The sequence below is a fragment of the Chiloscyllium plagiosum genome, chromosome 19 (assembly GCF_004010195.1).
Source record: "Chiloscyllium plagiosum isolate BGI_BamShark_2017 chromosome 19, ASM401019v2, whole genome shotgun sequence".
NCBI lineage: Eukaryota > Metazoa > Chordata > Chondrichthyes > Orectolobiformes > Hemiscylliidae > Chiloscyllium > Chiloscyllium plagiosum.
In genome coordinates, this window is record NC_057728.1 from 16,808,216 (window position 1) to 16,823,527 (window position 15,312).

At 41.2% G+C, this 15,312-nt stretch overlaps 1 protein-coding gene across 2 annotated transcripts in view; it reads left to right on the forward strand.

Annotated features, from left to right (window-relative positions):
* The first annotated feature begins 550 nt into the window (after positions 1–550).
* The window catches only part of scube1 (signal peptide, CUB domain, EGF-like 1), a 282,056-nt gene continuing 267,294 nt past the window's right edge, over positions 551–15,312 (forward strand). For both annotated transcript variants that reach the window (XM_043709200.1, XM_043709201.1), the window contains exons 1-2: positions 551–718; positions 5,800–5,922. In XM_043709200.1, coding sequence (XP_043565135.1) covers positions 574–718; positions 5,800–5,922 — 268 coding nt within the window. In that variant the 5' untranslated portion in view covers positions 551–573. The remainder of the gene's footprint in view (positions 719–5,799; positions 5,923–15,312) is intronic.

Here is a 15,312-nt window from a genome sequence, read left to right on the forward strand (position 1 = left end):
TTGTCAGGGAGATCGGAGTTGGACACTGGCGCCTGCCGACTCGAATTGGCTCAGCGTTGGGAATTCCTCACGGACGGATTGTGAAATCCCAGCAGTCGTCAGGCTAACGTGGAGGAATCACAGGAGGGAGAGATACTAGGAAGAGAGGAAGGTGATAGGAAGGTGGTGGATACCAGGAGGGAGAGAGGTGCCAGGCAAATGGTGAAGTCGGCAGCCTGGATCTGTTAGCAGTAGGGAGCTATGAGGAAATAGCTGGAGATGGATACTCAATCACCGGCTGCCCAAACCCCATCCACCTCCCTCCCTGCGCGCCCCCGCGCTTTCCCCTTCCCAGCCCCTGAACGCGCGCTCCTTCGAGCCACCACCTCCCCGGACGCGCGCACGGGGCGTTTGGAGGGGCTCGCGCACGTCCAGAGTGGGAGCCTTCCTCCTCCCCCCACATTCCAGACCCCGAGCTCGCAGGCGCGCGCCTGCCAGCAGTCGCGACGTGACCGTGCGAGCGCGCCCCCGCGGCACTCCCCCCCCCCCCCCCAACCGACGCTCCCGCATGAAAATGAGGCTGTCAGCTGGTCAATGTCTCAGTCCAAACGCGTCTTATCAAAGAAACACTCAGCATCGAATCATATCATTATGGGCACTGTTTGTTTTTCATGGCACTTTTGTTTGTTTTTCATCCTGTTAAATACTTGTCGTTCCTTGGGATCTGGGGCGCTCGTCGGTAAGAGTTCCGAAATATCTACCTTCTGACTGTGTGTGTGTGTGTGTGTGCAACCGTTTCCTTTCTGAAAATTCTGCAAAAGGGAAATTTCACTCTGTTTAATTTCAGCGAGGAGGGTGTGAGTGCTTGTCAGTGGGGGAAATGTGAGGAGCTGCCAGTGAATGCAGGTTTGCGGTCTCCCTTTTTGTATCGTGGGTTTTTGATGGAGTTTAACAGTTAGATCTAGTCAATATGTTCAAATCTGTAGCTAACTATAAACCCCCCTTCCTTTCTCTTTGGCGAGAAAATGTTTGTAATGTCCAGAGGTACTAACGTGCGTTAATTTTTACTTTTATTTCTGGTCAAGGGACAAAATAAAATACCTGAGTGAGGCACGGAACAAAGGAGCTGTGGCCGGTTCGCATTTTAATGCTAATCTGCGACTCCTTTTCAAGTTTTTTTTTGTAACAGTTTCTGCGTCATCGGGATTAATAAAACATTATTTTTGTGGTAAACGCGCTCTGCATGTTTTGGAAACCAACTGTGGAGATTTCCTTTTGAAAGTTTGTGTGCGGTCGCTGAGAATTGTTGAATTTCTCTGCGCGGTTTGGTTAATGAGAAACCTCGGACACACGATCGGCTTGACTTTTTTTTTAAAAAAGTGTTATATCTTTAGAATCTGACAGACCTGAAAGACACGCGAATGAGTACTAAGGCATTCTACTTGACAAGGTATACCGTGTAAGAGCCTTTGCAAAAGTTGCATTAATTAAACTGAGGGGGTTAATCTTCACACAATTCTATGTTGTAATCATTAGAGGAATAATTCCCTGAAGAAACGGAGAAGATTTCTTGCTTATTGCTTAACACATCGCGGAGTGACTCCCTCAAGCCGAAATGAAAAAAAAACCCTTTTAGACTCATTTAAAGTAATTCTGAAGGCGATGGCAGTGTCAAGGATCCCAGCTGTCAAGTTCCTTATGAAAATAGCACTTGATAATGAGTCAAAATATGACACGGCAGTTTTTCTTTTCCGCTTGGCTGCATCCATCTTCTGCTGGAGTGCACTCTCATTTAGCTGAGACCAGGGTTTAGACTTGACTGAGTCGGCAAATTCAATTGATTTTCTTTTTTATTATTTTTTTCCAAACAAAGAGAGTGGTTGTTTCCGTAAGGGCTTTGAATAATTGTCTCTGAATAAATGAGGTCGCACCCATTCAAGACTCGCGTAGCATTTTAACGCTCATTAAGTTGCTATTATTGTCATGTAATGGACCATTGTATTCTACTAAATGTAGTATCAATGAACCCTACAGACAGATCGAGGCTATTTTGCTTTTAAAACGTCCATCGCGGCAGAATTATTGAGTTATAGTACAAAACGCGCGTAGTTTGGTACAATTTTCTGTGTTGTATCCTCGTATTTACTTTGGCCGTCAGACTCGGGGAGGAACTGTCTGACTGTGTCCCAGACACAGATGGATCATTATACCGTGAATAAATCGAAGACTAGTCAAGTGCCAGTAAATAGAGCCGCCGTATAGTCCAGCGGCACTAGCATTAGCTACATCAAGGCGCATGCGACAGCTCTCCGTCAACTTCCAATACAAACCAAATTCGAAAAAATCTCGACCGATTTTGGTATTCTTTTCAAGACCGACTCCCAAATCTGGAGTCATTCTTTTTTTTTAACGGAAATACTTAGCAAGTTAGTTTCACCGTGCGCTGTAGTTTGATGTAAAAATCAATGCTCTCAAAAGTTTGAGATTTTCTAATTCCAAATAGCTGCCCCGGGGTTTGTTTTAGTACGCACACCGTCTCAGGCGGGAGTAACCCCACCTGTCATACCCACCCAGGCCTTCTCCAGACACCAAACGCTCGGCAGCAAGGGCTTGGAAATGCCCGAACCGACTCTGTGGGATTGCTGTAACAAGGTCAGAAGTGGGACTGAGCGAACTTTGACGTTGTGAGGCCGTGGGTCTAATGATGAAAACAGAAAAATATTCGCTGGTTTGTTATCGCCGTCTCTGGCGACGATCAAACGGATTCGAGCAGAAATAATGTCACCATTTAACGCGACGTTGCCTCTCGATTAGCTCCTCACTTCCTCCCAAAGTTCAAGGTGCGGTAGATTTGGTCAGAAAGAGGCGACCTTCGCAAGAACAGGGGTGAATTATTTCTCTCTCTCTCAATGACATGAAGCCCCCTCCGGGGCTGGAGGGGGGGGTTGCCCGCTGGGTGCTGCCGCTGCAATGTTCCCCCGCGGTTAACAGTGACATCGCGCTGTCACAGCCGTCACTCACAATGCATACATATGTTGCGCCCATCCGTTCGCAATATTGGCCCCATGGGATACTCCAACCTCGACAAGGAAGCATTACAGACCACGTTCCCCCCAGCCCAGCAGACTGGGATTGCTAACTGGAGTTTGGACAAACCAGAATCTGTACACACGACTGTCTACTTCTGAAGGAGAGGCAGCAGAATGTGCGAATCGTCAGCAGCTATTTTTTTGTTATTGAAAATAAAATGCATTTACATTTAAAGTGCAGGATCGTTAGCTTTTAAAAGTTCCGTTTTGATTCAGCCCCGGTGTGTTTTAAAAAAAACATTCGACATACGCAGTTTGTTTCCAAGCTGCTATTGATTGGGAGTGTACTTCTGGGCGGATTTCTCTGGCAAATTGCGTCAGGTATATCCAAATATGTTGGAGCCCAATTCTCGTGAATGCGATGCCACAAAGTGAAGAGGTTTTGGTGAAGCGGTGCACATCTCTGAACGAAAATCTAAATTAGCCCAGTGTTGGAATTTGGGTATTTGTTTATATCTTAACGATGTTTGGTGAAGGTTTTATTTCAAGTAACTTAAAATGTCAGCTTTGACTTCCTATAGTTCCGAGCACTTGGTTAACTGAGCCCAAGCCATTTGTTCACCTTTGCCAGCTTACGCCGGAGCTAGGGCGCCTCTAAGCCTTCCTGGATGATAAGGGCTGTTCCATCTGATCATTTCTTGCTGTGTATCAGCCAAACTCATCAACTAAAGGCTGTCACTGTTAGTCCGGGAAAGTGTCCATTCTACTCCCGAGGAACCGAGTAAGGTATCTGACAGGTATCCATGATTTGGAGATGCTGGTGTTGGACTGGGGGGTACAAAGTTAAAAATCACACAACACCAGGTTATAGTGCAACAGGTTTAATTGGAAGCACTAGCTTTCGGAGCGCTGCTCCTTTATCAGGTCGTTTCCATGCCGTTTTATACAATCGCAGCCCCAGTGTTAGTCACTATTATCGGGTATGGCGCCGCCAAGCCAAAGACACATTCTGTCTCTAGCACAATTGAATGAAACACTCCTGCATATGAATATCATGATGGTGGGTTTATAAGCCACGCATCTCAAAGAGTGGCAGACCTTATCAAACAGTATCTTTTTGGCTGCTTACAACAAACAAGATACTGACTACCAAACCCGCTTGATCTTTCAAATACAGTAGACACAATGCTACAATTGGACTTGATTTGCTGGATAATCCGGGGTAGTAAAGAATCACATTGATAACAATTGGAATTGTCAGAAGAATTAGCAATATGGCAACTTGCATGTACTGAAACTATATATAGAGTCATAGAGTCATAAGAGATGTACAGCATGGAAACAGACCCTTCGGTCCAACCCATCCATGCTGACCAGATATCCCAACCCAATCTAGTCCCACCTGCCAGCACCCGGCCCATATCCCTCCAAACCCTTCCTATCCATATACCCATCCAAATGCCTCTTAAATGTTGCAATTGTACCAGCCTCCACCACAATCTCTGGCAGCTCATTCCATACATGTACCATCCTCTGCGAGAAAAAGTTGCACCTTAAGTCTCTTTTATATCTTTCCCCTCTCACCCTAAGCCTATGCCCTCTAGTTCTGGACTCCCCGACCCCAGGGAAAAGGCTTTGTCTATTTATCCTATCCATGCCTTTCATAATTTTGTAAACCTCTATAAGGTCACCCCTGAGCCTCCGACGCTCCAGGGAAAATAACCTCTCCCTATAGCTCAAATCCTCCAACCCTGGCAACATCCTTGTAAATCTTTTCTGAACCCTTTCAAGTTTCACAACATCTTTCCGATAGGAAGGAGACCAGAATTGCGCACAATATTCCAACAGTGGCCTAACTAATGTCCTGTACAGCTGCAACATGACCTCCCAACTCATATACTCAATACTCTGACCAATATATATAATAAAAACACACACACACACACACATCCAATTTATAGTTAGAAATACCATGTACACGTGCTGTGCCTGTTTCAACTCCAGAAAATGTGTGACAGCCTTTCAGGGCAATGCTTTGACCAATTGGAGTCAACCTGTTTGGTTTAAAATTTAAACAAAACCTGACAGTTAACTTTCAGTCATCATTAACCCAAGCATTTTTCATGGCAGCATTTCAATAATTCAAGTGTACTTGGAAATCATACAGCATCCTCCCCTCATAATATAGCATAAATGTTGGTTTTCTCTTTAAATTAGTATTCTTCCAAGTTGTGCTGAGTACGAGATGAAAAATTTCGACAATAGTTATCGAAATGTGTTTAGCATGGATTGTGTTACTTTTCACATTGAAAAATACAAATGTTATTTTTTGTTTTAAGAGGAAGAAAATTAAATCAGTATGGAAGTTTGAATGAATAGTCGGATATGCTGATACAGACGACAAATTGGGGGAAGGGTTGTGTGGAAAGTAAGTACTGGTGTAGATCAGATGGATCAAATGGCTCACTGCAAAGTCACCAAGAAATAACATAGGGCTAAATTTCTGCATGCTGACTGTGCAAGATGCTTCAAGATCCACTCCCAACCCCAGATTGAAAATAATTTTGCGTGCTTGTAAAGAAAAAAGGTCAAGCCAGTGATGCAGAGAATATCGTGGTTATTGGTTACTAAGCAACCAATATGGACCACTGCAATTGATCTTATCAACTTTTTAAAAAAAAATGTCATGTACACCAAAAATGTGACTTGTTCTTTTAATACCTAATGCTGCCATTGTGTCTCTGTAATTTGATTAAAATCTCGATGACGTATCTTTCTGATCTGGTTCTAGATGTGGATGAATGTGCAGTAGGAACAGATGACTGTCACATCGATGCAATCTGTCAAAATACGCCTAAATCCTACAAATGCATTTGCAAACCAGGCTATAAAGGAGATGGGAAGCAATGTGAAGGTAAATTGACTTCATCATATGAACATCTTTCTATTCAAAATATCAAATAAATCCCTCTAACCTCTGGGATTGCAAATTATTTAAATTCATTGGATATATTGTAAATCTTGCTCTCCATTTCTTGTCTGCAATCATTACTTTTGAATGAACTTAACGTTTTGGCTAAAATTTTCACTTTTCTAAACACATTTTACAACCTATTCCTTAGTCTGCTGGATGAAAAATGAAGCAATTGGCTTTGGTATCCACTGTGAAATTTTAGAGTCTATCTCGGAATAGAAATGTTCTTTTTGAGGATTCTGAAGCAGCCCCTTCCGAACATGCACAAACATGATGTTCTTGATCCAGGTGAGGCTGTCTGGGGGAGAAAGAGAGGAAATGAAATATTTACCTGATGATCCAGAATAATGACTCAACTATCTCAATTCCTGAGATTCTTAGCCTTCTAGTCTAAGCATAATGCTGACAATGATCAGCAACTCAATTTCCCATCGACTGTCATGTTTCCAAAATTGTTTTCTGATGTACACATTAAAAAATAACTTTTTCTGATGTGATTTTCCTTGGAGATTAAAAGTTTGATGTGAAATTCCCCTCTCTCTTGATCTCATTGCATGTTCAAACTTATTTTAGGAACTTTATGTTTTTCTCAGTGCAGTGCTTCATAAATTATTTGCTTGCAATTGATATACAGAAGAGAGTTCCAATATTTTTATAATGGAAAAGAATGATGAATTGCATGAGAACTGGGGACATGAAAAAATGCCAAGCTGTTATGTTTTTAAAGTTGCCGAGACCAATTGATTGAGAGTTTTGAAGGAGGAGAGTGAAAGTGGTATCCCTCAGGAGTGTGGAACATTTTGCAATGCTACATATAGAAAGTCCCTTACCGATGATAGGTGTACAGACCTGCTTTCTCCACATTGTGTTTCTTCCCTCAGCAAATTTTTTTTTACTTCCAATTTTGCCAGTTTCATTGCTCTTGTTGTTTAAAGGAGTTTTAAAAATTTTAATCAGATCTGGCTGTGATTGGGTAGATAGGAATAGATTCAGCAAAATTAGATCCACCAGAAGTGCTGGCCAGCAGATGAGAGGTATTGGGGAAAATGATATGGTTGACCATCTCTAAAGCTGCAGAAGGAAAAGAGGTATAAAGCATCATAGGTACAGAGGACAGAGCTTGCTGCTTTGGCTGTAGTGATTCAGTTCTGACAGTCACAAACCTAATTGGGAGTTATGGACATGATGGGCAAGAATTTGCAAGATTTGCATGACATGTTCAATAACTTGAGAGTATATAAAGGTTGGAAATGGGTTTATATTTTGCAAGAACAGAGTAGTCTTTTTGAGTACCTGAGAAGGTTAAGCTTTATTCAGTGACACCTAGAATAATTTAGCTTCTTTCTAGAAAGAAGTAGGGGTTTACAATCTACTCATCTGCCTGTGGCATTAGGTGAGGAATGAGCTTGTGATGTTTGCTTAATTTCAATAGGAGCAGCATTTTTCTTCACATTATTTTTATGCGAAACAACTCCTTTCAGCACTCTCAATGAGCAGATTATTGACTTCAGGATGATACTTATTTAGAAAACCTCCATATAAGATGTTGGAAAGCATGAAAAAACTCAGATGAATATCTGTAGCCACTGTTGTGTAGTCCATTTGTTCATCTGAGAAAAAGTCAAGAAATTCAACTATGCTTGAATACACGAGATTACAATCTCCAGCGGAGTCTCTGTGAGCTTTCGTTGGGGAAGAGCCACCACTTCCCTCGAACAATGTCAACGAGGTATGTGGAAAAGAAGGAAGTTAACCTATTTTTGGCTAGTGGAACATCAAAAGACTGGTACAATGAGTCGTCACCCAATGTTATGGTTGCCTTCCTGAAAATCTCAAGTTCAAGTGAAACATTAGATGTCATGGGAGTCCATGTTAGATATTTGGTTCAGTTGTGTGGGAAGCTCCCCTATTGTTATACTCAGAAAGGTAGCTGTATTTAAACAGAATTCAAGTCCACACTTTTCCATTAGCTAACTCCATAAAAATCACTTCACTTACCACCAGCTCCTCATATTTATACACACAATTAAAACCCAGTTACTCTTAATATCCATGTTCTGTTCCCTCATTTCATTAGTCTTCAGACATTTTTTCTGATCACATTAGATAGTATCATCTATCAAAAACCTGCAAATATTGAAAGATAATACTTCTAAGTTAAAACTTTTGATATTGTCGAATTCTATGTTGGTAACTGAAATTACATTTAAAGAAGTTTTAAAATGTTTTAAAATGCTCCTGCCCACCATTTTCATATCCTGGACATTAATATTGTGTTGGGAGAAAGGCAGTGAACAAGAGTAGCTTTGGAAGTAATTTCAGAAGAAACATGGCAGAGATTGTAACTTGGAGAGTGCAGCGAACAGACTTTAAATAAATCTTGTGATACTTAATGAGTTACAGGCTCCTTCAACTGAACAACATTGAAATGAAGCAACATTAAATGTGTTCACTTTAAACAAGGATTTAGTATGTATGTCAGTTCATAGAATCCCTACAGTGTGGAAACACGCCCTTCGATCCAACAAGTTCACACTGACCCACCGAAGAGTAACCCACCCAGACCCATCCCCCTACCCTATATTTACCCCTGGCCAATGCACTACCCTACTCATCCCTGAACACTATGGGCAATTTCACATGGCCTATACACCTAATCTGCACATCTTTGGATTGTGGGAGGAAAATGGAGCACCCAGAGGAAACCCACGCAGACATGGGGAGAATGTGCAAACTCCACACAGACAGTTGCCTGAGGCTGGAATTGAACCCGGGTTCCTGGTGCCGTGAGCCACCATACTGCCCACTGAATATTAGATTTTGGGGCAATGTCAATTCTATGACTGTGACCTGCACCCTAGTAGGCATATTCAGGCTGTTGGGCTGAACTTGACTTGAAGGCTTTTTAGGCATGAATGCTGAGCTGAATCCAATTGTATTTTGAGATTAATGGAACAGAACACATTAAGCACAGCTCTGATACAACTACTTGCCACACTGAGTATTAGAAAAGGAACATCATGACATAAACACTGATGTCAGCCCAGTGAACTTTCTCCAAATGCCAGTATACTTTATTTAGATAAGGGGACCAAAACTGTTTGCAGTATTCCAGTTGTGGTCTGATTAGTGCCTTGCTGTAGTCTTAGCAAACCTTACTACATCTATATTGCAATCGCTTTGAAATAAAGGACAACACTCCATTTGTCTTCCTCATTATCCAATGAACTTGGATGCTCTCTTTTTCAGATGCATTCATGAGGAACCCAAATCCTTCTCTGCTGCAGCTTTTGACAGTCTTTGTTCTTTTAAATAATATTCAGCTCCTCTATTCATGCCAAAGTGCACAACCTCACATTTACCCACATTTTATTCCATCTGCCAGTTTTCGCCCATTCACTTAACCTGTCTATATCCCTTTTGACTCTGTCATCCTTGCCACTGCCTTCCCACTTGTTTTTGTGTGTTCTGGAAACTTGGCTACAGTTTTTAAGCCTTGCCCAAGTCGTGTAAAGATATTGTGACTGTGATTGTGACCCAGCACTGATCCCTGTGGCACTTCACTAGTTACAAGTTGCCATCCTGAAAATGCCCACTCCCGCTTATCCAAACTTTGTCTGTAATTAGATGCCAATCCTTTCTCCATGCTAATATATCACCCGTAATACCAAGGACATATGCTTAGTAAGTATTCCAGTGTATCCTATCTTATCAAATGCCATTTGCTATATCTAGTGGATATTCTTTATCTTTCCTGCTTGTTACCTCCTCGAAGAATTGTAATACATTTGTCAGGCATAATTTCCCTTTCATGAAGCCATGATTTTGCTTGATCATATTATGTTTTTCTAAATGCTCTACTTATCAATAGCCAAAAATAGTGGTAGATTTCTGGCCACTTCTTAATTGTGTGATGAATTAAAATCAGATAACTTGAAAAGCTGGTTGTTAAAGTTGCCAGCCATTCCCACTGGACACTTATCAGTCGAAGGATGCCCGTGATAAAGGGTCCAGATCAGTAGCTCCAGAGTAAATTAACCTGTACAAGCTTGTCATATGGTCATGTCAATGGATTGGAGTGGAGTTAGGCCATGATTTGTACAGGCAAGCCATCATTCGACATCAAGATCTCTCTGTGAAACTGCAAGTATGGCTAAACCGATTTCAAAGTCAAGAGTGCTATTGATTGGAGACCAAGTGAATTTGATATTGCAAGTGGAACACGAGTGTAAAGCAAAAGGTTTACATCAGAAAGTAGTGAGTATGGTGCAGGAAAAGCACAGCAGATCAGGCAGCATCCAAGGAGCAGGAGAATCAACGTTTTGGGCATAAGCCCTTCATCAGGATAAAGGGCTTATGTTTGAAAAGTCCTGCTCCTTGGATGCTGCCTGACCTGCTGTGCTTTTCCAGCACCACGCTTTCGACTCTGATCTCCAGCATCTGCAGTCCTCACTTTCTCCATCACAAAGTAGTGGGAGATTCCATCACCAAGAATGTCAAGGTGAACATCGTGGAACTATTTGACAAGCAGAAGTCCTCCGCTCAGGAAGAGGATGGGAACAGCTGCCTATGCAGATATCCAAGAAGCTCTGCTCATGTGGTCCAAAGCAGCTCAAGTAGAGAACATTCCAATCTCCGGTCTAATTCCACAGGAGAGAGGAATATTCTGTTCATTCGTGGGATGTGGGCTTCAGTGGCTAGGCAAGTATTTGTTGCCTGTCTGTATTTGCCCTGAAGAAGGTGGTGAGCTGCCACCTCGAACCACTGCAGTCTTTGGTGTAGAGGGGCACCTACTTTTGCGATTCAATTGATCATTTTATTATGTGTCCAAAATGAGATCACAGCTTTTACATTGATAGCAATGCTAGAAAATTAATTATCGTGGAGGAAGAGTGCATGCTGCTGCTTATTACCAACACCAATCCCATCTGCCAGTCACAACTATTTGCTATCACATGAGGCAAGGAGGATTCAGTGTCTGGGTGGTTGCAGTTGATGAGCTGTGCAGGCAAAAAAATAACTGAAACATACGTGGCTGAACAATGATCAGGGCAGTCTTTGGTACTGCAAAGTATACTAAAAAATGGTCCATTGATTCCTATACTGCTGAAGATAGTCCTGAATGCTGCTCTGTAAAGCTCCTCCTTGTAAAACATATACTGAGATATCCAGCACCTTTTGGTTCTTCAATCAAGGTCAATTCTATGTGTCCTCATGTCAGCAATGTGTTCTTCCTCATCTTTTGGCCCCAGGATTTCCTGACCACTGCTCCTACTTTTACATGTGTATTCCAACCCTGCTTACTCCCTGAGATGGTGGATTGGGTTGGTAGTGACTCACAGTAAATTCTTACAGCCAGGAGGACCTTATCCTCCTCCTAGCTCCACAGAGGTAAACTGCTCAAAGCTTTCTGGTCATCTTTTTGAGGGCTTCATTCAAACTACTGCAGCTAGGTGGAGTGAGCATGTCACAAGTTTCCAATTTGGCAGTCAGTGCACTTGCAATTATAAGGAACACCTAGAACAGACACAAATTGTAGAGAATGCCCTCCAGTAGTTCAGAGTTAGTTAAGAAACTGGATGCATCCAATTTAGTTAACCATGGTGCTAGATCCATGGAAGCAGCTTCTGGGAACTTAAGATCCTGGGTTTCACTAGAGATGAGATTTTCCCTTTGGAAATTATTCCCATGTGCAAAATCCTAATAGTAAATAAATGAGTTTTCTGACTGTGTCTCTGGAAGAATGATGGGGACTTTTTAATGATGGTAGCATTGAAGAGCAAAAGGAGACTTGTTTTGTCCTGTTCAATATGTTCCTCATCTGGTGCTTGGGTCACACTGGTTGAATTTGGTCAGCCAAGATTTGGATGGTATTTGGTTTTTACTGCAGATTGGTACGGGCTTCTTCATTGGTGAAGGCACTTGGAATAGAGTTGGACACTGGAATCTTTGGTATGGGGGTGTGGGTAGAATAATGTTGCCATCAATCTTCTTTGCTTCACTGGGTCTAAGATGTATTTGGTTTGCAGCAGTAAAGGAACCACTACTAGTGAGTTTCAACAAGTGGATCCTTTGTCTTTGTGAGATATAGATAATTGCTTGTTCACGTGTTAGTAAGATAGAAACTTTATAAAACCGAGGAGACTTTGCAAATTGGTCTTTGCTTGACAAAGTTGTAAGATGTTTTGTCTTATTTCCCCTCAAGTTAACGTGACATCATTAAATTAAGTGCAACTTTTTTGCAGTCTTCAATAATTTTTCCAGTTCACTCGTGGGATCTGGTTGTCACTGGCTGGTCAGTGTTTGTTGCTTATCCCTAGTTGCCCTTAAGAAGATGGTGTTGAGCTGCCTCCTTGAAGTGCTGCAGTTTTGTGTAGCAAAATGCAGATTAAATTGAGGGACAGGCTTTCAGAAGTTTGACCCAGTGGCACTGAAGGAACGGTGATAAATTTCCAAGTCAGATGATGCGTGGCTTGGAGGGAATGCCTCTACCTGCATGTCCCCCATGACTGCCTCTGTCCTTCTTGATGGACTTGTTCGTGGATTTGGAAGGTATTTGGATTATTGATCCTTTCAGAACCATTACGTTGTACAGAATCCTGAATGGAGAACATCACATTAATCCTAATAAGATAGGAACGTCATTGATGAAACAGCTAGAAGTATTATATCATCATGGGTGCGTCTCTGAACAACTATTGTAATGATGCAATAATGCCATCAAAATCATCAAAACTGGACTCCAATGACCACAGTTGTGTTCCTTTGCAGTTGATATGTCTCCAGCCACTGGAAAGTTTATTCTTTATCACTTCAGTTTTGTTTCACACTTTAATATCATTACTGCCATTATCAGTCATTTTCTTTCATGATGTCAAAAGCACGTGCTGTCATCTCTCCTCAGTAATATCTTCATTTATCTCCATGAGGCAACATTGCAATTGTCTACTTACAAGGTTAAAATGCTGATTTTTCTTTTGTCATCTTAATGTCATATTCTGATACTCAGTTAATTTTAATGTGTTAAAAAATCACACAACACCAGGTTATAGTCCAACAGGTTTAATTGGAAGCACACTAGCTTTCGGAGCGACGCTCCTTCATCAGGTGATTGTGACTACTATCGACACCACTAACTGCCGGCTTAAAGTGGAAAGCATCTCCGAATCAATTTTAATGTGACTTGTGTGCATTGTCTTCAAGTTGTAAGCTTTTCATTGTTTCTTTGGACATGATGTTCAAGGTATTGTCTGACTTGAGCACTGTATACTTTACGCATTACTTTGTGCACTTTCTTTTCTAGTTTTGTGCATAATCTTATTTAATTTGTGCCTGTTGCATGAGGGATGCATTGGTCACAAAACACTGAGCAGCTTTCTGGGCAAGTACAATAGAATTGAGGCTGGCCATTTCTTCAGTACAGACCCCCTCCAAGTTTAACGTGGAAGTGTGCTATCTAATTTATATGGTGACAGTAGGTGTTTCTGCTATTGTTGATGCACCACTTGTGTCTATTTAGATGCTGCTACCGCAAACCTTGGTTCCAGCCTCTATTGGAGAGGGAGATCCATCATTCGCCACTTATCTTTATCCCTGTGAAATCCTCACATCAGTCTGGGTCCCACGTAAGGATACTCATAGAAAAAATATCTTGCGCATCTTCAATGGCCCAGGCAACTTCTGTGAATTAGAGCTCGCTTCTGTTCCTTGAGGTTCAAAAGGTACTTCAAGTTAGGCTGAGGAAGCTTTGAACCTGGGTGGTGTTGATTTGGCTCCACTTGTCTTATCAAGCCTAGCTTTGTAAGAAATAGACTGTGGTTCTTGGCAAAACATAGAAATCGAGAAGCGCACAATTTTACCTGTTAAGTAGCAAATATAACAAATCTCCTGGATCTGTTTTAAGGTGACCATTGGCAATTTTAACACAAAATGTGGGGTGTGTGTATGAAATGATTTTTAAAAAAAATCTTATGACACACTGCCACTCGCTGATTCACTAATAGGCTTTTTAAAACTTACTTTGCAGCTCCCTGGCTGACTCTTAAGTGTATGCTCCTCTTCTTTTTTGTTTTTCCCCCACAACCCAGAAGGGAAATTTTGGTATTGTCTTCGAACTTTCAGTTTGTTATAATTTGAGAAGTCTGAGGTTGTTATGAAGTCGAAAAAGTGTATGATCACTTTGAGAGAAGTGTCTTTTCTAAGCTGAGAGACTGTAACAGCACATGACTGTGATTAGCTGACAGATGCGGAGAGTGCTGAAAACTGACAATATGTAACAATCAACTTGGGGTTGTGTTTTGATTTTAAGGCAACAGGATTTAAATTTAACCAATTCATTTAAATTATTCCCAGGGTACCAAAAAACAATTGAATTTGTATTTTATTGTATTGACAACATTGGACCAATGAGAGGGTATGATGTTGGAGGTCTCAAAAGGAAAGGCATTTTGAAAATCAGTCAGAGCTGACTGCCCAATGAACCGGAGAGCACATGTTATATGAAAGGGGCTCTCAAAAGAAATCTCTCAGAAGACATCATCTATTAAAGGTACCAATAAATTTTATACAGTAAAAAGTGAGAAGACAGCAGAATTGGAAGGATGAAAGGAAATAGTAGGTTTGGAAGACTGGAAGTCGGACAGCGTATAAGCACTGTATGGACTTTGAGAGATTAAGTTAATTTAATGTTTAATATTTGTGTTATTGGAATTGCATTTTAATAGAATTGGGGTCAGATAATGGTTCTTGAAGAAAAAGGGGTCTCGGATTTTTTAATAGTTTTTGTTTAGCGTTCACTGTTAGAGTTAGGAAAATAAATTGTTAGCTTTTCTTTAAACAGTGGAAATCAGGGGTTTTCTTTCACTCACTCCCAATTCTAGCAGATGGCTAGGCAAGCTTTTCTGGCATGTCAGAGCTCAAACCCCTCTGCTAATTACTACAGTGACGTAACAAGGTATTAATATAAACTGTGATGTACCAAGGTATTGATATAAACTTGGGATCTGTGAGTGGAGTACTGCCTCAGGCTAAATGTCACTGTCAGTTCAGCAACAGTTATTTTGATTCAAAAGAAGAGATTTCCTTAAAGTTTTTCATCTTGCACTCATCAGGAAATTTTCAAAAGGACACATGTAAAGGAAACAACATTTTATACTGTAGGAGAAGGCAGTGTTGACTAATTGGCAGGTAAATATTGGCCCTTAATGATTAAATCAATGAGAATTTTGCTGCTTGATTTATTTTTAAACAGAAGCCAGCCTGAGATTTTGGTAAATCAATCTGTTTTATTTCATTGCATCCAGTAAATATGTTCCTGTAATGATAAATCAA